General features: G+C 43.9%; 1 protein-coding gene across 1 annotated transcript in view; it reads right to left on the minus strand.

The window, feature by feature from the left end:
• ZNRF3 (zinc and ring finger 3) overlaps nucleotides 1-22,528 on the minus strand; it is a 203,840-nt gene extending 181,312 nt beyond the window's left edge. The window contains exon 1 of the mRNA XM_077462084.1: nucleotides 22,123-22,528. Coding sequence (XP_077318210.1) covers nucleotides 22,123-22,341 — 219 coding nt within the window. The 5' untranslated portion in view covers nucleotides 22,342-22,528. The remainder of the gene's footprint in view (nucleotides 1-22,122) is intronic.
• Nucleotides 22,529-22,786: the final 258 nt, after the last annotated feature.

The raw sequence follows: 22,786 nt of genomic DNA on the forward strand, positions 1-22,786 counted from the left end.
GTCAAATTACATGCCAAATCAGCCCAAATGTGAACGTGGGCTAAAACTGTGAATCTTGGGTTAAACCATTTACACAAAATAGAGTCCCAGCATATCTACACATCCTGCTTTGTCTAGCGGTATCTACTACAGCAATTCTCAACTCTACAAGCATCCAACAGGTATGGCACATATTGTATATATGCCAAGCTGGACCAATGTAACTATATAAAAAATTGTTATATCTAAAACTACAGCTTTAAAACCACAAGAAGAAAAAACACACACACACACACACACACACACACACACACACACGCACACTACCCTTGCAGTGGGCCCCTCAAACAGCAAGGATTTAAAGTGTTACTAAATCCGTGACCCTGCATTCACTATATATGATCTCTCACAGTACACAGAACATTGAAATGCAATTATTTTAGTAAATATAAACAGCTAAATACCTTTTCTCATCAGCAGTATATAGAAGTCTTGTGACTTCTATCAGTTCCAGGTAATGCTTATAGGCGTTTTCATACTGCACTGAGCTGCCCTATCAAGATCCAGGACCCTTGACCCTCTGTCCGGACAGTGCTGATTGGCCCTGTGCTGATCACATGCACTCTCCCAAGAAAAATAAAACAAACTCTTTAGCAGTACACACCAAACTGAGAATGTGCAGCCTGACTCCAAAGACTATGTACTATCTGGAGTCAGTGTAAAAAAATAGAAGGATATGTGCATACAGGATCAAACAGCCTTTTTTACACAATGCAGAGGATTAACCCCTTAGGTTCCACAGCAAGTATAGCAAACATGCTTTACTGCATTAACAGACTGAATTTACTGTTGTGGGTTTAGTAACTTTTTAATGCTCATTAATGCCAACAGATGAGGAATAAGGAGTGATGATTGTCATACACCTCACTTCAGCAGGCTTCCTCCATCTGTGCAACCAGTTCCCTAAAAGCCCTTCTTTCAGACCCTCCAGGCCACAGCGACTCCATGATTTCCTCAAGTGCCATGCAGGACCAATAGTATGCAAGGACAGCAAGGGATTGCCCACAAATCAAAAAGAAAGAGCACCAGAGCATGCCAGAGGAAAGCATAAGCCAAGTATAACATCTTATTGCGCATCCCCCAAAGTTAACAAGCATTTAACCACTGCAGTATGGGGGGGGGGGGGGTTCTACTGCAGGGGTAGTTATTTTTTTAATTCATGGAGTTCAATTCAATTTACATCCCATCTGTGTTTACCTTGGACATTACTACTAGCTAGAGGCTTAAAAGTTGCATGCTTGCAGCACCACAGTCATGGGTCCAAATGCCATTGGGAGCACAATCTGTATGAAGTCTGCATGTTTATAAAGCATCTGCAATAATTTGCTCAACCAATGCAAATCTAGAATACCAATAAACTTTCACCCAAAAAAGTAGTCTTAAGGGAGAGTATTGGTGAGGTTTTATTGGGCACATTAGATAGAAAGTTCTTCTAGGGCATGGGCAACATTTTCATACTGCTAGGGAAATAAAAAACTTTTTTTTTTTTTTTTTTTTTATATACATTTTTAAAAATTCAGCTCTGCATTTTATAATCTGCAAATTCCATATACAAGCAAAAAAGCCGCATTAGCATTATACTGTGAAGACCAAAAAATACAAATCCATAATATACAACTGTCTTTCATGAAGTCTAGTGTGAGGTAGTACCATCCTCCCACACAGTTATTTCAAATATAGAATTCCTCAAGTGTAAATGTCTATGAAAACATATGAAGGAAGACGGTTTATAAAGAACACAAGCTCACACTTTTGGACCCATGTAGGCTGCTGGCACTGCTTCACACAAAGGGGAACCAGAAGGCAACTGTACTTAAATCCAAGGAAACTAGACGCCCCAGAGGTGGAAAACACTGTCTGAGCTACAAATGCCGACCCATCTCCTCCCATCAATTCACAAAAACTACAAGCTGTACTTAAGTCCCATTTTTAACTTCCGTAAATAGAAAACACGGTTTATTTAAAAATATGCTTTGACAAAATGTGGTCTCCATCTAGGGAAGATTGCTATGTACCAATAGACAATCATGAAAACTGAATAGATCTCTGATATTATAGAGGTCTGTACAAGATGGGAAAAAATGAATCCAAAAATGAAATGACATGCCAACTGTCTTATAGGCAGGGCTGTATCTATATGACATTAGTCAGTAAAGATCCGTACACACAATCAGAAAATCCTAAGAAAAATACTGCTGTCTAATCGATCGTACGCCAATCCGAACATTAGCACACAGCTTTGGAAATGAGATAACGAAAATGCATGTGAAATTATACAATGGGACAAGCACGAAAATTGTTCTCATTTGATGCCAGATCATTAGAATTTTGTTAAACCAGCACAGTTGTCTGAAAATACAACACAAAATCACAGCAGCGCAGCACTCTTCATTTTTATTTTTTTTACAATACAAATACACTACAATACTGCCAATTTTTTATTCTGTGGTACAAGAATTTTCATAACTTTAGTAACCGCTTTTATTTTTGAAATGAGACTAGCATGCAAAAAAAAAAATGTAATTAAATTTGTGTCTATGGCAGTATGGTAAGGAGGGTACATCCGCACCACACTTCAGATTGTAAAGATCTACGCCTGAGCCCCCGTTCACATCGGCGCAATTTGACGCGTCAAATCGCATGCCAAATCACAGCCTATTGGCGGCAAAGGCACTGTCCTAATCAGTGCAACACTGACTTTGCAACACCGCACCATTTCCAAAAGCTGTTCCTATACTAACTTTTGGTGACTTTGGGGGCAATTTTAATAGGAATTGGAGCATGAACCTGCACAGATTTCTTTCAAATGCTCCCTAAACTTGCACTGAAACACGCATGATTTCAAACCCGCATTCAGTGTGACTCAGCAGGGACTAGCTGAGATTCTAATCATGTATGTGCAGGCTGATTGATCAACCTGGGTACAACCAGCATCTTAGATTTTTCATGAGATTGAGAGTGGCTATAGCGGTTAGCAATAAGCACTGTTCAAAGTCTCAAGCATGGAACATTATATTGCAATGACTCAGGTACCACTAAATTTCTCTCCAAGGACTCATTATGTCGATTACTTGTGTATGGAACAAAGACATGATGGAACGAAATAATGCTAATTGGCTCCAATGGGGACAGTCGGTTTACAATCTGTGGTGTTAAAGACAGCTGGGAACAACTGCATGCATGGATGGTTCCATTTAGAATGACATAAGAAGGGCATTTGGGCATTATATCTTCCAGCTGACAACTAATGTTTTTTTTTTTATCCTGTTATTATTTAATTATAAAAATGGGAGCAAAGAAATTAGCTACTGTCCATGAAAACAAAAATCCACTTTTATATTTTTTTCCGGTACAATTGAAGGTTAGGATAGACTGGTGTCAGGATGTCCTGGCTTAGGACATACTAGAAGGATGAAGGATGCATGCAGGGCTTGAGAAGAGCAGTAAAAGTGCAGTCACTCTGCCTGTGAAGATAGCTTCAGACCATAGATAACAGACCATAGATGCTGCAATTTTCTTTCCTGCAACCACTGTGTTGATGGGGGAATCCCTTCCACGAAGCTATTCTGTTTGGAGAGAGAACAGTGATTTCTGCTAGCAGCTATAGCCAATGGCAATAATTGCATAACAAAAAGCTGGACAATACTGGCTGTACCCAAGCCAATTGATGAATCGACTTGGGTACATTCAGCCTGCCCATTGATGGTCCCTGTTGAACCAGCTGAGAGTCAAACCATCTATGGCCGGCTTTAGTTTTGCTAGCATATAAAAACAGAACATTCAGAAATACAGCACAAAGGGACCCTTGACATCAATATCAAGGTACTCACAGACCTAGAATAAACACCTGAGTAATACTTATGACTATTGTTTTCAGAACAGAAATTCTGAATTGGAATGATTCGGTTACACAAAGGTGATGTTGGGGGATTCTGCTTGGACATCAGAGGTATGCATGTCTAAGATCCTCTATATCAGCCTTTCTTCACCTTTTTTTGCTTTAGATGAACTCTTGAAATAATTTTTAGTTCTCAGTGAACCACTGTTAAAACCAGTTCATTGGTGGTCAATGAGAAAATGTTCCCCTTACAGTGATGGTCAGAATGCCACCCTTAGGCTCCATGCACACTGAAGCTCAAAAAAGCTATTTCTGGACGCCAGATTGCTGGCAGTTTATACTAGCGTTAATGAGCGTTAATGAGCGTTTTACAGCGTTAGCGTTAATGGGCGTTTTTTATAAAAATACACAGAGGACACTCCAAAAATCCCACAATGCATTGAAAAATAGAATGCCGAACACTAATGAACGAGCGTTAATGAGCGTTAATGAGCGTTTGTCGTTTTTTGCCGCTGAAAAACGGCACTTTGAACGCAAATTTCTGGCGTTCAGAAAAAAGCCCATAAACTCCACTGCTCATTAAAGCTGAAAAACGTCCATGTGTGCATGGACACATAGGCTAACAGAGTGGAGTTTATGGGCTTTTACAAAAAACGCCCAAACTCCAATAAACTGCAGTTTATCAGCTTCAGTGTGCATGGAGCCTTAAGCTGGCCATACACAGTTTAAATCTCGGCTGGTTCAGCAGCAACCCGTGGTTGCAGGAAAGGCCAGCCATACAGAAATCTAAAAAGGTAACTGGTGTCCTTTAGCTGGCTCTACCAAGTGATGTTAGCCCTGGAACTATGTAGGCACCATCCGGTTATTTTTAATATTATACAGGATTTATATTGCACCAACAGTTTGGGCAGTACACAATACAATTCCATACAGGAGGAATCAGAGGGCCCTGCTCATTACAGCTTACAATCAGATGGGAGATCAGCCATGCTCAAGAAACCCCTAAGAATGCTTGCATATCCCACAGCTACCCCTTATCAATATTTAGACTGTGCGTTTTATTTTTGGTGAGCTGACCTCTCTTTGATTCAGTCAGAACATCCAGGACCTGAAAAATTAAGTATCTTTTAAGACTTTAAAAACATAGTAGATGCAGTTGAACCAAAAAAAAAAAAAAAAAATGCAGTGTCTCCATCTATGGAAAACATCACATAGTATAAAAGATAAAATGAAACATCAGCGTAATCAGGACAGTAAAGAGATCTAAGAAAAAAGGAGCTCTTTATACCATGCCATGGTGGAAGCAAACCAAGCATGCCGTAATCTCTGCTTTTAAGCGAGTTCAACTCTGGGTTTTCATGAATAAGTAAATATGAAACAGCCAGTATTACAGAACGCTTAAATGCTCTCCACATACCCGCCCTGTGCGAATTGGTGGGGGTCTCTCTACTTGGCACCTGCAATCATCAGCTGTGAGAATAAAGTTACCAAGCTGTTTGGAGCCTACTAATAAAAAAATCAGAGACCTGTGCCACTTTGAGAGCAAACACCAACTGTTCTAGGGAATCCAATTGGTTGCATTCAGGTCGCAAAGATTGACTACACAACACAACACAACCATGTTACGTCACAAAAGCTTTCCAAAAGCAGGCCTGGTCATTCTGAAGAAAGCCACATAACTCTACCAATGGTGGAGATCTCAAAACTGCCCAGCAATTCTGCACATCAAACAACTGATTGGGAAGGCGCCTTGAAGCTGGGTAAAAATTTAGAAGGAAGAGAGAGGTTTTCAGTTCCTCATTGAATTAGAAAAATGTATTTAAATAAGATTAAGCTGGACTCTACTTACTTATATTTTATTAACATTTACTCGGTTCCCCAAGTGTTCAATGTAATTATCAAGGCAGATGTAGATGGATCAAAGAAGTTATAAATTGGAATTGATGGCATTAAACAAATCCATTGTCCCCATTAGGCGGAATAATCCAGGTAAATGCATTAGGCAGAATAATCCTTTTCCACTAAAGGGGTTCCTCCTCCAGGGCTGATGACCAGGAAGGTAAGGTTCCTTTCACGTGGGCTTGTCCCTGTACGGACACCGCTTTGCTCATCAGGCAGATGACCGGTCCGTCTCAACTCACTGTGCAGAGATGGACCTGTCAATGCCCTGCTGTCCTCTATGGAGATAGGATGAAAACGGACCACATGTCCATTTTCATCTGATCAGATTTTCCAGACGGATGGAGAATAGGGTTTCCATCCGTATTGATTTCACGGACAGGATCAGATATCAGCGAACATGTCACCGCTAACATCTGCCACTTCATTCAGGAGGTGAATGGCGTCTCGATCAGGTCTGCCTGAAAAAAACTGACAGGTGGACCTGGTCGGAAAGCCCATGCGAAAGGGTCTTAAAGCTGCCCCATGCACCCCTTGGTCATGTGCTTTGTGATATAACAAGAAAATGTCACTATGCGTATTACCATATAGCAGCACTGCTTGGACGATCTTCAAATTACAGCACTGTTTCTCCAGCATGCAGAAATAATGGGAAAAGACTGAACAAAAGTATAGAACTATGCCATGGATCACAATTCTCAATCATTTCAGCAAGTGTTTTGAGTTAATATAAACAATAGCTTCCATGCTTGGACATTATGAACGACCGAGTTACAGTGTATGTAAAGCCAACGTTTGTTTTTTGAAAAGAGCAGCAAAGGGGTAAAAACCATATCGGTTTTTGTTTTATGTCTGTGTCCTGCTGGGGAGAACTCCCTTTACTTCCCACCCTGAGGGGCAGTTCATCCCACGATTTCTGTGTTCTAGATGCATGTCTCATGGGTTCCAGTTAGCTTTTCTTGTATTCCAGTGCATTTTTACCCCTTTTTATTCTTCAGCTCAATTGAGGATGAATGCGTTCCAGTACATTTTGGATGCAACATGTTCTACTTTTGTTGACTGCACAGGTGTGAACTAGGTATATTGGAATCCATGTTGAACACCGTCCATGCATTTTTAATGCAGAATAAACACACTGGACTGCATCTTGTGTGAACCAGCTCTAAAAACACAGCAAATCTTCCCAAAGTGAGAGGAGCTTCTATCTCACAACAGTTGTAACCAGAACACTTATCTATATTAGGGACGAGATCAGACATATTAAGATCCTAGTCTGAACCCACTTGAATTGTCCTACCAGGAAGCAGTCACTGCACACAGCCAATCACAAGCGGCCAAGGCATTCCCATTTATACAGTGGGCATGTAGGCAATACAGCTGGAGGGGCAAGTAATGCCTAGGCCGCTTGTTATTGGCATTCTGCTGAAAAGAAACTTCCTAAAAGATAGCTCATGTGGGGTCAGACTAAGATCCAAAAATCCCAGAGCTCATCCCTGGTCTCCATGTAAAGATGTACCTTCATTTTAGCTCCTATAAACGCCAAAATAAAAAAGGATTTCCCCTCACTTTAAAGAGAATGGTCATCAGGATAAAAACAGAGGCGAGCGAATCTCCCCAGTAATAAATACACAACAGAGGGTCTAATCATTCCCTAGGCTTGCCTAAACTAAAATAAATCGAACAACGGCTTATGGCACATAGCATTTTATTGAAAAGATAAATACAGAATAGCACTTGTATTTCACATGCACTAGCACTTATTCAAGAATACTTCACGTCATTGCTTGAGGAGCAAGTCCACCCATGATACAGTTTCTGGGTCTGCTAAGCGGTTCCCTCGCTCCCTTTGGAATTTTTTTACACAAATGAGTAGTATACCATAGTGCCCGCTTACAGCTTCTAGGAGTTTTCATTCTCCTCTGACTGTCCTATGAGGCTGCAGAACCTCTGTCTGGGCACTGCTGATTGGCCCTGTGCTGATCACATGCACCCTCCCAAGACGCTCTAGCAAGACACACCAAACCGAGCATGTGCTGTGCTCCTGGCTCCACCAGGCCATGCCCCCCAAAGGGTTTCACTCTGCCCCCCCCAGAGCTTAGTCATGGGCAGTGTACCCCCAAGGCTCTGTAATATCAGCAGATTAGTTGGGGACTGTGGAAGAAGGGGAGGATCAAACAGCCTTTTTACACAATGCAGATGATTAGCATGCTTTACTGCATACTCAGACTGATTTTACTGTTGTGGGTTTGGTAATATTTTAAACATTACAAGGAAAATCTCTTCTCTAAAATGGGAGTAGGTGTTATATTGTTACATTTAGTGGCAGCAAAACAAACTACTTTGTATGGCAGCCAAACCTGGACTGGATTAGTCGGAATCTATTAAAAAGCTGCAATCTATTGGTTGTAATTGCAAAATATGAGGAAATCAGATCGCAGGTCAGGATTTGATCCGGATCAGTCTGCTTCAGAACAACCCTAAATGTTAATTATGACAGAATAATGAACAACACGTTCATCAGGAATCAGTACCACCAGCATTACACCATCCACAATCAGCTGGCTGCCTTCACAAATCTTGAAAAGCAGGAAAAACAAACTGGCTCTCCAAATGTAAATATATTAAATAATAATCTCAGTCAATTTTCTGTGCATTATGCCTGTCAATTTGAAAAAAAAAAAAGAAATTGCTGAAGGACTTGAAAGGGAGTTTAGATAAGTGTTAGGAAAGCTCCACAGAGAATAAAATACTTCCTCATTTTGCCAACTCCTGACACTATCTCTCGGCTCGGCAGGATAAAACAGTTTTAAATGGCTTGTTTAAGTTGCTAATTTTGTATTAATAAGAGCTCAGTCAAGATTAGAGTTAAGAGAGCAAACAGTTGGCACAAAGCACAGAAAGCATACACATGGCAAAAGGTGCCAGAGGTGGTGGAGGGTAGCGAGAAGGTTGACTGGTCTCCGAGTATGCCAACAACTACATCATAAACCATCCAAAATGGACGCTTACCAGAACTCCAAGAGGGATTTTAGTCTCGAAAGACTACTTGAAGTATCACAATGCTCATATTAACTGCTCCAAAACTACAACTAAGAAAAGCATAAACTAATACTTATCAAAGTGTGATTACTCCAGTGAGCAAGTTTGGTGTAACCAGAAAATAAAATATTTTTCAAGGTTCAGGAATCTAATACTTCTACTGTATTAAATTAAGTCGAATTAAGCCCCCCTCCCCCCCAATCAAACTTTTTACTCATTAGACTAGTAACATACACCACCGATATGATTTTAACTACCGAAATGCTTTTATCCACCACCGAGACTGGCTAAAGGTAGTTTACTTTTCAAGCAGACCTACACTCGAATGTTAACACCGTTATGTTAAAGGATAAGTGCACCCCAACACTAAAATCTCTACATCTACAGACACCCACAATTTAACACTAACCTATCTAACCCTATAAAGAAATCCCCATACATACCTTTTTGGAAGCCGATCCAACCCGATCCCACGCTAAGCTGTCAGCCACGGCTTTGCTGTGTAGGTGGGTGCAGAGGGCACAGCCAACAACGGAAGACCCATAGTAAGTCTATGGGGGGGGGGGGAGGGTAACGTCACTGTTCCCACAAAGTTGGGCACAAGAGATTGTCCAAAATGTCTTGGTATGCTGATGCCTTAAGAATTCCTTTCACTAGAAAGAAGGGGCCAACCCCTGAAAAACCAATCCCACACCATAATCCCCCCTCCACCAAATGGTTTGGATCAGTACACAAATCAAGGTGAACCCCAATCCACAAGCTGATCAGGAGGAGCCAATAAAGAACAGGAGTATCTGGAAGATCCATGTGGCATATGACCCATTAAAAGTGAATTTTCTTTATAGGTCAAATTAAAAAGTGAGAGCATATGGCGACAGTCGGGGGAGTACAAGTGACTCAAGAATCTGACATAGGTATAACTTAGAAGTATAAGGGGATGGTTTCACGTGTTTATTTTATCGTAGGTATTAGCACCAGTTTATTTTTACTTTCACTTTTACTTTTTACTTTGTTTTATATGCCCGTTGGGATTTTGGATATCGTGGTTAGCTCTTTTCTACCTAGCAGAACTAGGGTCGTCAGTTTGAATCCCAATACTATCTGCCTGGAGTTTGCACATTCTCCCTGTTCCTGTGTCGATTTCCTCTAGGTATTCTGGTTTTCTCCCACACTCAAAAAACATGCTGGTAGGTTAATTGGCCATAGTATATGTATGTAAGCATGCATGCGAGATATGGACCTTAGGATTGTAAACTCCTTTAGGGAAGGGACTGATGTGAATGTACATTATACGTTTAAAGCATTGCTTAAATTGATAGTGCTATATAAGTACCTGTAATAAATAAAAATAAATATATATTGTTGAGATATTGAGGAGCTGCACGGAATTATGACAAATGATAAAGCATCAATTAGCTGACAACATAATGCAGCCCAATTCTCCCAGGCCTTCTCCCCCTAGTCCAAGCTCAAACAGATAAGACATCACTAAGAGAAACAAACTGCAAAAAAAAAAAAAAAAAAAAAAAAAAAAAGGGCGTAAAAGCAAACCAAGTACAATTTTTTCTGATTGACAGTGTACTAAAGAGGACTCAGGAGGTATTATAAGTTCAATAACTTGTAGTATTAAAGATTAATGTCCTCATCAGTATTCCTATATAACCGCCCATTAACTAACTGAAGCAAGTTGACTTATTTATTTATTTTTTATTTTTCATTTTTTTTTTAACAGAGCTGGTGCAGAACTTGAAGAAAACACCTTAGATACAATAAAATGTATTTCATTTTCTTAGAAAAGTTCCATCCTCAGGGAAACAAAATATCTGAGATTCTTGTATTATTAATAGCTTTAGGTGTTTTCTTCTTTTTTGGTAGAATGGCAAGAAGAACAACTACAATAACAAAACGATCTGGCATTCCTTGTATTACACCGCGCTGAACACCCACCTCAAAGAACGCAACACAGAAAACATTTTTATACTGAGCATTCCCACTCCTGATCATCCACTGGTCATATGACTGAAAGTATCTGGAAAAACACATTGATCACCCTTCAGTTTTCTGACGTAAACAGGGCAACAAACAATTCTCCTTTAAGACATGTTCAATCTTAAGGGTCGGTTCACACTAAGTCGCCTGACAAGTCGCGTCCCGTTCTGTACAATGGAACTGTTCTAATTGGAGCGACACAAGTCGCTATGACTTAGAAAAAGTTACCTGTACGACTTTGGGGGCAACTTGAGGCGACTTGCTTTGACTTCTATAGAGAAGTCGTTTTGCAAGTCGCCGCAGTGGTCATGTCCAGGTTGCCTGAGGCAGTCGCGCTGCAAGTCGTGCTACCCCAGTGTGAACCGACACCGATGCTTACGCCAAATATCCTGAACGGTTAATCCCATCTTGTGGCTCCCAAAGCACTACTACTTGAGGGCTAATAAAAATAAAACTGTATGCAAGATGGAACCCATGGCTCTCTAATGCTATATCTGTACTATAAACCAGCATTTCTGGATTCTGGCCACTAAAGACATAAAAGAAGGATCTACTCATCTCTGCCCACACAACTGTTTACACCTAAGCAATTTGAAGCTCAAATACAAGCTTCTTCTGGGGACTACAGATGCATCTCAAAAAATTTGAATATCATTAAAAAGTTAACTCATTTCAGGAATTAAATTCAAAAAGTGAAACTCATATCATATAGATTCATTACACACAATGCACTACATTTTATATCCTCTCTTGTTATTTTGATGATGGCTTACAGCTAGTGAAAACCCCAAATTCAGTATCTCAAAAAATTCGAATATTGTAAGCTCATGGTTTCACACTAACCAGATAATTAACTCAAAAACACCTGTAAAGGTTTCCGAAGCCTTTCAATGGTCGTTCTGGCTACAACTGTCACATTCCTTGTGTCAAGCCACTCCTGAACCAGAGACAATGTCAAAAGCGTCTTACCTGGGCTAAGGAGAAAAAGGACTGGACTGTTTGCTCAGTTGTCCAAGGTGCTCTTTTTCGATGAAAGTAATTTTTGCATTTCCATTTGTAAATCAAGGTCCCAGTGACTGGAGTAAGAGTGGAAAGGCACAGAATCCAAGTTGCATGAGGTCCAGTGTGACGTTTCCACGGTCATTACTCGGTGTTGATTTGGAAAGCCATGTCATCTGCTGGTGTTGGTCCTCTGCGTTTTATCAAGTCCAAAGTCAGTGAAGCCCTCTACCAGGAAAATCTAGAGCACTTCATGCTTCCCTCTGCTGACCAGCTTTATGGAAATTCTGATTTAATTTTTCAGCAGGGCATGGCACCTGCCCACACTGCCAAAAGTACCAATACCTGGTTTAATGTTCATGTTATTACTGTGCTTGATTGGTCAGAAAACTCGCCTGACCTAAACCCCATAGAGAATCTGTGGGGTATTGTCAAGAGGAAGATGAGAGACACCAGATCCAACAATGCAGATGAGCTAAAGTCCACTATCAAAGCAACCTGGGCTTCCATAAGACCCCAGCAGTGCCAAAGGTTGCTTGCCTCCATGCCACGCCGCATCAATGTAGTAATTCATGCAAAAGGAGCCCCAGCCAAGTATTGAGTGCATACTATACATTGACATAAGGCCTTGTATTCTCTGAAGAAAACATAATTATTTTTGAAAAATAGGAGGGAGAGGAAAGGGGAAAGCAAGCAGCAAGATACTCCTGACTTTACTTCAGTCGGATCAGTAAATGGTGCATTCCGTTTGGAAATAAATGAATTCAAACCAGGAGTTCCAGACCCTACATGTTACAAGTCAGGGACCCAAAGTATTGAAACCAGTGACCATACAAATAACTGGTTGTCAGCATGCCAAGTTCTTGATGCAAATATCTTTATTCTTAAAAACAAGGGTATCAAGCAAATGGAATTCAGAAGAGTTTCATGCATACCGGCACTTAATAAAGCGATTAGCCAAGCAACTAGCATTATAAAAAAAAAAAAAAAAAAAAAAAAAAAGGTCATTTTTCAGTAATGGCAGCCTACATATTTCCTAACTATTGCACTAACATGGATGAAAAGGGTCAATAACAAGCATACAAACCAAAACATCTTCAGCCATATATGCGAAAACTGTACCTTTTACTTTATAATATCCCATTTCTTTCCCTTATAGGGCAGATCTGGGTAACAATCAATTACTAGGACCAAACCCAAGAGCTATATTTTAGTTCCTAGATTAGCATGAGGAAGGGTACATAAGTATAGGTTACAAGAAGAATCTTTTAACACAAAGCAGACTCCACCACTGTGTACACACAATAATAGCTCCTCACACTTCGAGACCCAGGAAACAATCAGATCATTTCTTTACATTACTGTCATCTCACTCTCCAAAAAAGTCAATCATTGATATCGGCTGTATGTAAATCAGAAAAATTGCCGCTTCTTCTGCGACTTTTAAAAAGACATAATATAAAACCTTGAGTACCACTATGTGTGAAGACCGCTTCATAGAAAATCATTACATTTTGATGCAGCACATAAACCAGAAGGCTGTCATCTAATAGTTCATCAGTTAATTGATATGGAACAGGGCGCCTGGATCACAACACCAGATTTCTGCACTTACAAGTTTTAAACCCATAATAACAATCAAAGTGTCAAGCATTTAAGGAGTATCAATTACAATCCAGACCATATTTGATGTTTATTTTTTTAGATCATGGATTACAAACGTTCAGTCTTAAAACACCAACAGCCAGTCAATCTGAATGAATGACACGTTGAATGAATAGCCTGCGGGCAAGTAGATTTGTCTCCTTGGAGGCACTAGCCATTTCTATGTTAAAGACCTGTTTTCAATGCAAAGATCGTCCTATATAAATAATATACCTTGTCCCAGTTCTGAGTGAAGGTGGCAGATGTTCTTTGCCTTGATGCACAAATGTTTATGTTACGCTGGGCAGAGGAATGTAACCGGAGTTCCTTTACAGATTTGTTTCTTTTACCAACGCACACAATTTCAGGATTTTATAATGAAGCAGTGCTAGGTCTTTGTACAAAGTCTTGCTACCCAATTAACCAAATCTTAATATACTGTATTCATATTTAAAAAAAAAAAAAAGACAAATTGGGGGTGCCAATAGCTACTGTACTGAAAAGTCACTGCCCTGTTACATGAGCATTGTATAAACTTTCATTTCTATTTGCAGCTCATCAACGATCAAACTAAAGCTGCATTCACATCTGAGCGGCATGTTTTTAGGAGTTATTTTAGGCGTTTCTATGGGCATTTTTAAAGTATTTGAGCATTGGCATTTTTTTTATTATAGCCAATAAAGAAAAATATCACCCATTTCATCATTAGTTGCTATGTTTTTCAGGTTTTCATCCACTTTTAATTATCATTTATTCAATTTTTTGTAAGGTGTTATGTTATTTATTTTGTTAGGTTAGGATTAGGGGTTCATATTAGGGTTAGGGATTATTATTAGAAGTTAATATTGGGGTTAAGATTAGGGTTAGGCCCCTTTCACACATGCAGACTGTTTGTCCGTTTTTTTATCCATCCATTGACAGATGAAAAATGAAGCATCTCTATGGAAAATATGATAACCCATTTACATCAGTTTACATATGCTTCTTTCAACATCAGTATTTTTTTATTTTTTATTTTTTAAATGGATCAAAGCCCTATTTTTGTTCCGTTAAAAAAAAAAATAAAATAAAAAAAAAAAAAAGGATGTAAAAAACAGACAGACTGTCCGTTTTTACATTGGTAATGGATGTTAAAATAAAAAAAAAACCTTAAGGCCTCTTTCACACATGAGGACTGTTCATTTTATCAATTCAGTCAAGAAAAAAATGGACGAAGTTTACATCATTTGGTCATGAGTTTTTTTTATATATTTAAAATTATTTTATTTGAGCAGACAAAATGCACTAAAACACTCAAAAATGGGAGAGTCAAGTGTTTCCATGCATTTCTATGAGACAAGAAACACTAAAAACACCAATCTGTCCGATTCAAGCTACAAAAAAAAAAATAAAAAAAAAAAAAGAGCTCAATAACTATGAGCTTCAGGCATTTGGCTTCACGCAACTTGTATAGAGAGAGAGATATAGATATAGAGATTATATATATATATATATATATATATATATTACACACAGTGTTTGAGATGTGGATGGGTCCTGATACATACATAGAAAACCCTTAGGCCGCGTACACACGGGCGGACTGTTCGCCCATCTTTGTCCGCTGAACAGTGTTTGGGCGGACAGTCCGCTCGTGTGTGGGCTTTCAGCGGACAGTTTCAGCGGACAGTTGGACGGACAAGGTTTTTCGGAATTTCCGAAAAACTGTCCGCTGAAACCTTGTTTCAGCGAACAGCCCGCTCGTGTGTAGGCTTGTTCGTCAAACAAAGTTGCGCGCATGCTCAGAAAGGATTTTCACGCCGAAAGCTATAATGCAGTGTATAGGACGTCGTATTTTTCGTCCCGTCGTACGTGCTGTTCACGTCATCGCGCACGGTTTCAGCAAACTGTTCGTTCGTCGTGTGTGGGCATGTCCGTCCATGCTAATTTTGAGCGGACTGTTTGCTGAAACTGTTGGACGGACAAAGTTGGGCGAACAGTCCGCGCGTGTGTACGCGGCCTTAGGTTTTGCTTCACAGGCCGACTAATGCTTTAGGGTTAGGCCCTAGGCTACATACCCTTAAATTCCTAAGTTGATAAAAGTAAATATGTAGGTCATATACCAAAAACACTGAAGCTCATTCACACAAGAGCCGAGCATCTTTGATTATTTTTCAGTGTTCTTAGCATTTGTACAGGCGTTTTTTTGCTCCTACTTCAAGCTTGAGTACCATTTCAATTATTTGTTGCCAATGACAAGCTAGTTATTAGGCAAGAAAAACGTGCAAACACATCATATCCGCATTTTTTTTGGCACACTCAGACATTTATTTGGGCCAAAACATGCAAGTCTGTCCTAAAATAAGTTTATGTATGTTTTCAAGCAATGCTGTGGGAACAGACACCATTGAATATATTGGAAATCCAACTATTGGGCATTGAAGTGCTTTTGGTGAAGCTTCATATCATGCAGGTGTGAACAGGGTCTGAAAAATCACCATATATGTAATATGATGGTACAGAACAATAACTGCATTACAAAACAATAAATGACTCCCAATTAATAATGAGTTACTGCACATCAAACATGACCAGAGAGAAAACTTTTTAATATCATTCTTTCATTAAACTATGAAGCAGTTACTCACACGAAGCCTTGAGAAGCTTAATATTAAAGTCAAACATCCCTTCGACTTTATAAAACAAACATCTAAATTCATGCAAATGATTAGGAACAGGATGTCAAGTCTAGCTCCGGGTGGACATGTAACACATCGTGCTTGAACTGTGTTTACATACCCCTAGAGCAAGCGCTGGTGACCTGCAGAGCTTGCACTCTAATTATGGAAGATTCGCGCAACATCAAAGCATTTTTACATGGAGGGCTACTGAACACTGCACAGCACGTGGCACAAAAATGTGTAGAACACAGAGGAAAAATCCAGGCCTTTATATTACAGCAGCCAATCACCCAAGTCACCATAAAAAAAAAAAAAAAAAAAGTCAGAAAGCAGTTGTGTGCTGGCTTTCAGACAGGGTTACACTGCTGACCTTGAAAACATCCCCAAATCTGCTGTTTCCTGCAAGAAGGAAGGGGTTAATTATGGCCAATCTTCGAGGCATACCAGCAACCCAACTCCTCTCTGTGAAAGATCATTCCAAGCACTAAGCCAGCTAGCCCAGCTTTCCTCACCCCCAGGCTCTAGGCTAGCCCAGCTTTCCTCACCCCCAGGCTCTAGGCTAGCCCAGCTTTCCTCACCCCCAGGCTCTAGGCTAGCCCAGCTTTCCTCACCCCCAGGCTCTAGGCTAGCCCAGCTTTCCTCACCCCCAGGCTAGCCCAGCTTTCCTCACCCCCAGGCTAGCCCAGCTTTCCTCACCCCCAGGCTAGCCCAGCTTTCCTCACCCCCAGGCTCTAGGCTAGCCCAGCTTTCCTCAACCCCAGGCTAGCCCAGCTTTCCTCAACCCCAGGCTCTAGGCTAGCCCAGCTTTCCTCACCCCCAGGCTAGCCCAGCTTTCCTCACCCCCAGGCTAGCCCAGCTTTCCTCAACCCCAGGCTCTAGGCTAGCCCAGCTTTCCTCACCCCCAGGCTAGCCCAGCTTTCCTCACCCCCAGGCTCTAGGCTAGCCCAGCTTTCCTCACCCCCAGGCTCTAGGCTAGCCCAGCTTTCCTCACCCCCAGGCTAGCCCAGCTTTCCTCACCCCCAGGCTCTAGGCTAGCCCAGCTTTCCTCACCCCCAGGCTCTAGGCTAGCCCAGCTTTCCTCACCCCCAGGCTCTAGGCTAGCCCAGCTTTCCTCACCCCCAGGCTCTAGGCTAGCCCAGCTTTCCTCACCCCCAGGCTCTAGGCTAGCCCAGCTTTCCTCACCCCCAGGCTCTAGGCTAGCCCAGCTTTCCTCACCCCCAGGCTCTAGGCTAGCCCAGCTTTCCTCACCCCCAGGCTCTAGGCTAGCCCAGCTTTCCTCACCCCCAGGCTCTAGGCTAGTCCAGCTTTCCTCACCCCCAGGCTCTAGGCTAGCCCAGCTTTCCTCACCCCCAGGCTCTAGGCTAGCCCAGCTTTCCTCACCCCCAGGCTCTAGGCTAGCCCAGCTTTCCTCACCCCCAGGCTCTAGGCTAGCCCAGCTTTCCTCACCCCCAGGCTCTAGGCTAGCCCAGCTTTCCTCACCCCCAGGCTCTAGGCTAGCCCAGCTTTCCTCACCCCCAGGCTCTAGGCTAGCCCAGCTTTCCTCACCCCCAGGCACTGCAATAGCGCATTGTTCTTTATCCCAGGCCCTGGAATAGCCCTGCTTTCCTTATACCTGGCTCTAGAATAGCCAAAATTTTCCTTATCCCAGGCTCTCGACTTGTCCAGCAGAACAGATCACGGCTTGGGGAGAACGATCTCAGCTCCTCTGCACTAAAAGTCCACATGTTGGCCCCAAGTGGAGGAACGGATTTGAAACTGAAGTTCCCGTACCATTGAGGGCTGAGCAACCCCTTCAAAGATCTAGTCTAGACAAAACCTACTCAATTGCCATTTTCTTACCCAGGATGAACATTGGAGTACAAACCATGGGATAGATAGCCTCCTTAATGGACTATTTACTCCAAAATATATCAAAACCCAACAATAAAGCTCCATTCACACATGTGCAACTAGTCATACAACTTTGGACATCAAAGTTGCATCACATGTCGTTTCCCATGTTTTCAGTGATAACCATTCATCTATGTTATGACGGCCTCAGTTGAAGTTGGAAGTGACGTTTGCGTGTCATGGTCAGCTGGAAGTCACTAGGAAGAAACAGCGCAGTTGTTCGAATTACAAAGCGGCTTCCTACACAGCGGACTGGTGACTGCGTTATATTAATTCTCTATTGTTTTTACAAGCTAGTACATACATTTTGTATGGGGGGCATTTGGCCTAAATAAAATTTGAAAAGCAGGATTACGCTATGTGGCATTTTTACTTTCTTATATGATCCTGTTGTACTGGAGCCATTTATACTTTCACCCTGACAAAATTTGTGAATAACTTGCCCTTAAAGTGACAGCAAAGGATTACCTTAAGGCGTATGGAATAGTAACATTAGGTGAGTGTATACCCTAAGGGGAGTGATAAAAATCCAGAATCTTATACTGAAGGTGCAAGGTTTCAAGATTTCCCATCAATCTTCTGTATACTACAAACCCCCTCCAACCTGTTATGGAAAGGAGGGGTGGGGGTCTTTGTAGTCCAAACCAGGAGAGTAGCTTATGGTGACAACAATTCTCCTCCATAGGTGCCATAAGTAAGTGTTGTCGCTCCAGGACAGGAAGTGTGTTACTGGCAGGATTACTGGGTGAAAAGAAAGGAAAAACCCTGAGGCAGGCCATAGACGAGTCAAAAAGCAAAATGAAAATTCCTGGGCCTTAGTTTTTTGCATTATTAGTGTGCGACATGTCACTTTCGTATTGCAATCAAAAGTGTCTGATCCAACATGCTGGATTTTGTTTCGACAAATGAAAAATGAGGGCACAATCCTATGCGTCACTTTCGTTTTTTGATCGACCGAACGTTTGCTTTTTGACTCGTCTATGGCTTGCTTGAGGGTCCATTTAGGCTCGATTCACATCTATGCATCTTTCTTTTGAGCGTTTTTGCAGTGCTTGTCTCATTTTTGGACGCGCGTTTTTTGTTTTTGTTTTTACACTGTGGTTGCTTAGCAACCATATACAGTGAATTTTTATTTATTTATTTTTTTTAACACAAACTGCGGCAAAAACGCCGAAAAAAAACGCGGTATTTGCGTTTTTGATGCAGGTCCATTGACTTCTATTACATGCAAAACGTTGCATTTTGCATGAAAAAAAGTCCCCGGCCCTTTCCATAAACGCAGAGGCACAAAAATGCATTGATGTGAACATGTTCCATAGGAACCCATGTTAAAAAATTTCCCTGCATTTCTGCAAAATGCATCAATAAACGCGTTAGTGTGAATCAAGCCTTACACATGCCTGAGGGGTGAAACGGTGGCGCTGTGTGCCAGCAGTGGGCAGCAGTGCCTTGTTTTGTAAGGCATTGCTTACTTTTTTTTTTTCAAAGTAACATTTCATTCAAGTCATGAAAAATACGCAGCATGCACATCTACATCACAGCAGCATGGTGGTGGGAACAGGGCACATAGAAAACAAGGGCGCCCCTACGGTGACGGGTGTTGATTGGGTGTGAAAAAAATGTCAGTCGCTGCATGTAGTGTGAACAGGCCGTTAAAGTGGATGTAAACACTAACAATACATGGCTCTTCATTGCTTCCTTTTGTTATGTTAAATATTCACTGAAAGGGTTTTATTATTTCTGTTCAACAAGTGCAAATCTTTGGAGCCGATTGCTTGCCCCTCTGGACTGTTATCAGTTAGCATTGCTCCCTGCTAGCTCTATGAACAATAAAACACCTCCCCTGTCATGGAGAAGGGAGTAGTCCTAGGATGACAATGCTCCTCAGTACGGGTGTCACCCAATGACAGAAGTGTATTACCAAAACAATGTCATAGGAGGACATTCAATCAGTAGTGGGGTGTTTGGATCCTAGTCTGAACTAAGTATGAGCTCCGGCGTGTTCGCAAACCCGCACGGGCAGAGCCGCCAGGAAGTCGGCACTGCGGAGTGCTAATCACAAGCAGCGAGACATTGTCCTGATGCGTGGTTGAATTGCGTGGCTGCTCCAGTGCCGACTTTCTGGCAGGCTCTACACGTGCGGGTTGCGAACACGCCTGCGCTCATCCTTAGCCTGAACCCATGTCAGGAAGTTGTCATTGTGCTGGACCAATCACCTGCAGGCAAGGCCTTCCCTGCCGTTTATACACATACAGCTTTGGGGCGGGTAATGCCTTGGCTGCAGGTGATTGGCTCAGTACAGTGACAGCTTCCTAGGACACGCCTAAACTCCCCCTACAAGTCAGATTTACCCTTCCACTACATAGTTGGTGGCAAATCTGAAAGGCGATTGTACAGTGTAGGGTGACCTTAGCTTCACATCCAAGGAGTGGTGTGCTGCAATATTTTTGAGTTTTGATAGACTTTAAAAAAAAAAAGTCAAATGATTGCAGAGGATGGCTAATCTGCAATTCATAACAAGTTTTATCTTTTGTGCTGTAATCATAAAGCAGAGTGGGGAACGCCATTTATCACAGTGCATGCGTCACATAAAAAACATGTACCCCTCAATTCCTTCTAGACAGCGCGGGGGGGGGGGGGGGGCGAGGAGCCATTATTATTTCAGAAGTGTTGCGGGTGATGAAGCGTTGGGGGCCCCTGTGGTGGGCGGTGAAGGGTTAATGTGAGGTGACAACAATGTTTGAGATGAATGGAGGGGGTTGGGGGGTCCCCTGGGGGTGGGCGGTGAAGCGTTGGGGCGTCCCCTGGGGGTGGGCGGTGAAGCGTTGGGGCGTCCCCTGGGGGTGGGCGGTGAAGCGTTGGGGCGTCCCCGTGGTGGGCGGTGAAGCGTTGGGGCGTCCCCGTGGTGGGCGGTGAAGCGTTGGGGCGTCCCCGTGGTGGGCGGTGAAGCGTTGGGGCGTCCCCTGGGGGTGGGCGGTGAAGCGTTGGGGCGTCCCCTGGGGGTGGGCGGTGAAGCGTTGGGGCGTCCCCTGGGGGTGGGCGGTGAAGCGTTGGGGCGTCCCCTGGGGGTGGGCGGTGAAGCGTTGGGGCGTCCCCTGGGGGTGGGCGGTGAAGCGTTGGGGCGTCCCCGTGGTGGGCGGTGAAACGTTGGGGCGTCCCCTGGGGGTGGGCGGTGAAACGTTGGGGCGTCCCCGTGGTGGGCGGTGAAACGTTGGGGCGTCCCCGTGGTGGGCGGTGAAACGTTGGGGCGTCCCCGTGGTGGGCGGTGAAACGTTGGGGCGTCCCCGTGGTGGGCGGTGAAACGTTGGGGCGTCCCCGTGGTGGGCGGTGAAACGTTTGGGGGTCCCCGTGGTGGGCGGTGAAACGTTGGGGGGTCCCCGTGGTGGGCGGTGAAATGTTGGGGGGTCCCCGTGGTGGGCGGTGAAACGTTGGGGGTCCCCGTAGTGGGCGGTGAAACGTTGGGGGTACCCGTGGTGGGCGGTGAAACGTTGGGGGTCCCCGTGGTGGGCGGTGAAACGTTGGGGGTCCCCGTGGTGGGCGGTGAAACGTTGGGGGTCCCCGTGGTGGGCGGTGAAACGTTGGGGGTCCCCGTGGTGGGCGGTGAAACGTTGGGGGTCCCCGTGGTGGGCGGTGAAACGTTGGGGGTCCCCGTAGTGGGCGGTGAAACGTTGGGGGTCCCCGTAGTGGGCGGTGAAACGTTGGGGGTCCCCGTAGTGGGCGGTGAAACGTTGGGGGTCCCCGTAGTGGGCGGTGAAACGTTGGGGGTCCCCTGTGGTGGGCGGTGAAACGTTGGGGGTCCCCTGTGGTGGGCGGCGAAGCGTTGGGCGTCCCTGTGGTGGGCGGCGAAGCGTTGGGCGTCCCTGTGGTGGGTGGTGAAGGGTTGAGGTTCCCCTGTGGTGGGTGGTGAAGTGTTGGGGGCCCCTGTGGTGGGTGGTGAAGCGTTGGGGGTGCCTGTGGTGGGCGGTGAAGTGTTGGGGGTCCCTGTGGTGGGCGATGAAGGGTTAATGAGAGGTGTAAACAATGTGTGGATGAATGGAAAGACGGGAGCCATGCTGTCCTGTACAGTAGTGCGCCCCCTGCAGCCCATGACAGGATAGCACACACTTGTCTGTCTCCAGCTCTTACCTGCACTATCTCCCCCTCGGCGCTGATGGTGGCCCCGGCCCGGGAGAACCTCCCCTGTAGCTCCGTAGTGTGGGTCTTATAATCTCCATTGGGACTGGACTCGAAGAGAACCACTTCCACAAAGGCGGTCTCCTTAGCCAGGGAGCCCCCGGGGGCCAGAGCCAGTAGAAGCCCCAGCCAGCCCAGGGCCAGGCTCCCCGGGATCCTCGGCTCGTTCATCTCCTCCGCTGGGAGCTCGTCATCTCAGGACACGTACGGCTCTCCCCCCCTCCCCCGCCCGGCCCGCTCTCCTCTCACAGCCCGATCATTGTCACTTCCATGGCTCGCTCTTCTCCCTGCGCTCTGCCAGGCGGCATCCCTTTCATCTCACACACGTGACTCTCTTCCCTTCTTCTTCTTTTTTTTTTTTTTTTCTCCCAAAGGGGCTGTCCCCGCCCACCCGATCGCTCTGACCACGCCCACCCCATCGTTGTGTCCCCCTCTGTATCCACTCCCAAGCCAGGGGGCGGGGCCGGCCGGGAAGAGAGGGCGGAGCGGAGATCAACAACTTGTCTGCGGATTGTTACAGGCGAAGTGTCCTGTAATGTGATGTGTGCGGGGAGGAGGGGGGGAGGGATGGGAGTGACACCGGGGGAAGGACAAAGATCAAAGCAACAATCTCCGG

Source organism: Lithobates pipiens, unplaced genomic scaffold, assembly GCF_037356315.1.
Source record: "Lithobates pipiens isolate NorthernLeopardFrog02 unplaced genomic scaffold, aLitPip1_a1.2 Scaffold_3, whole genome shotgun sequence".
NCBI classification, from domain to species: Eukaryota; Metazoa; Chordata; class Amphibia; order Anura; family Ranidae; genus Lithobates; species Lithobates pipiens.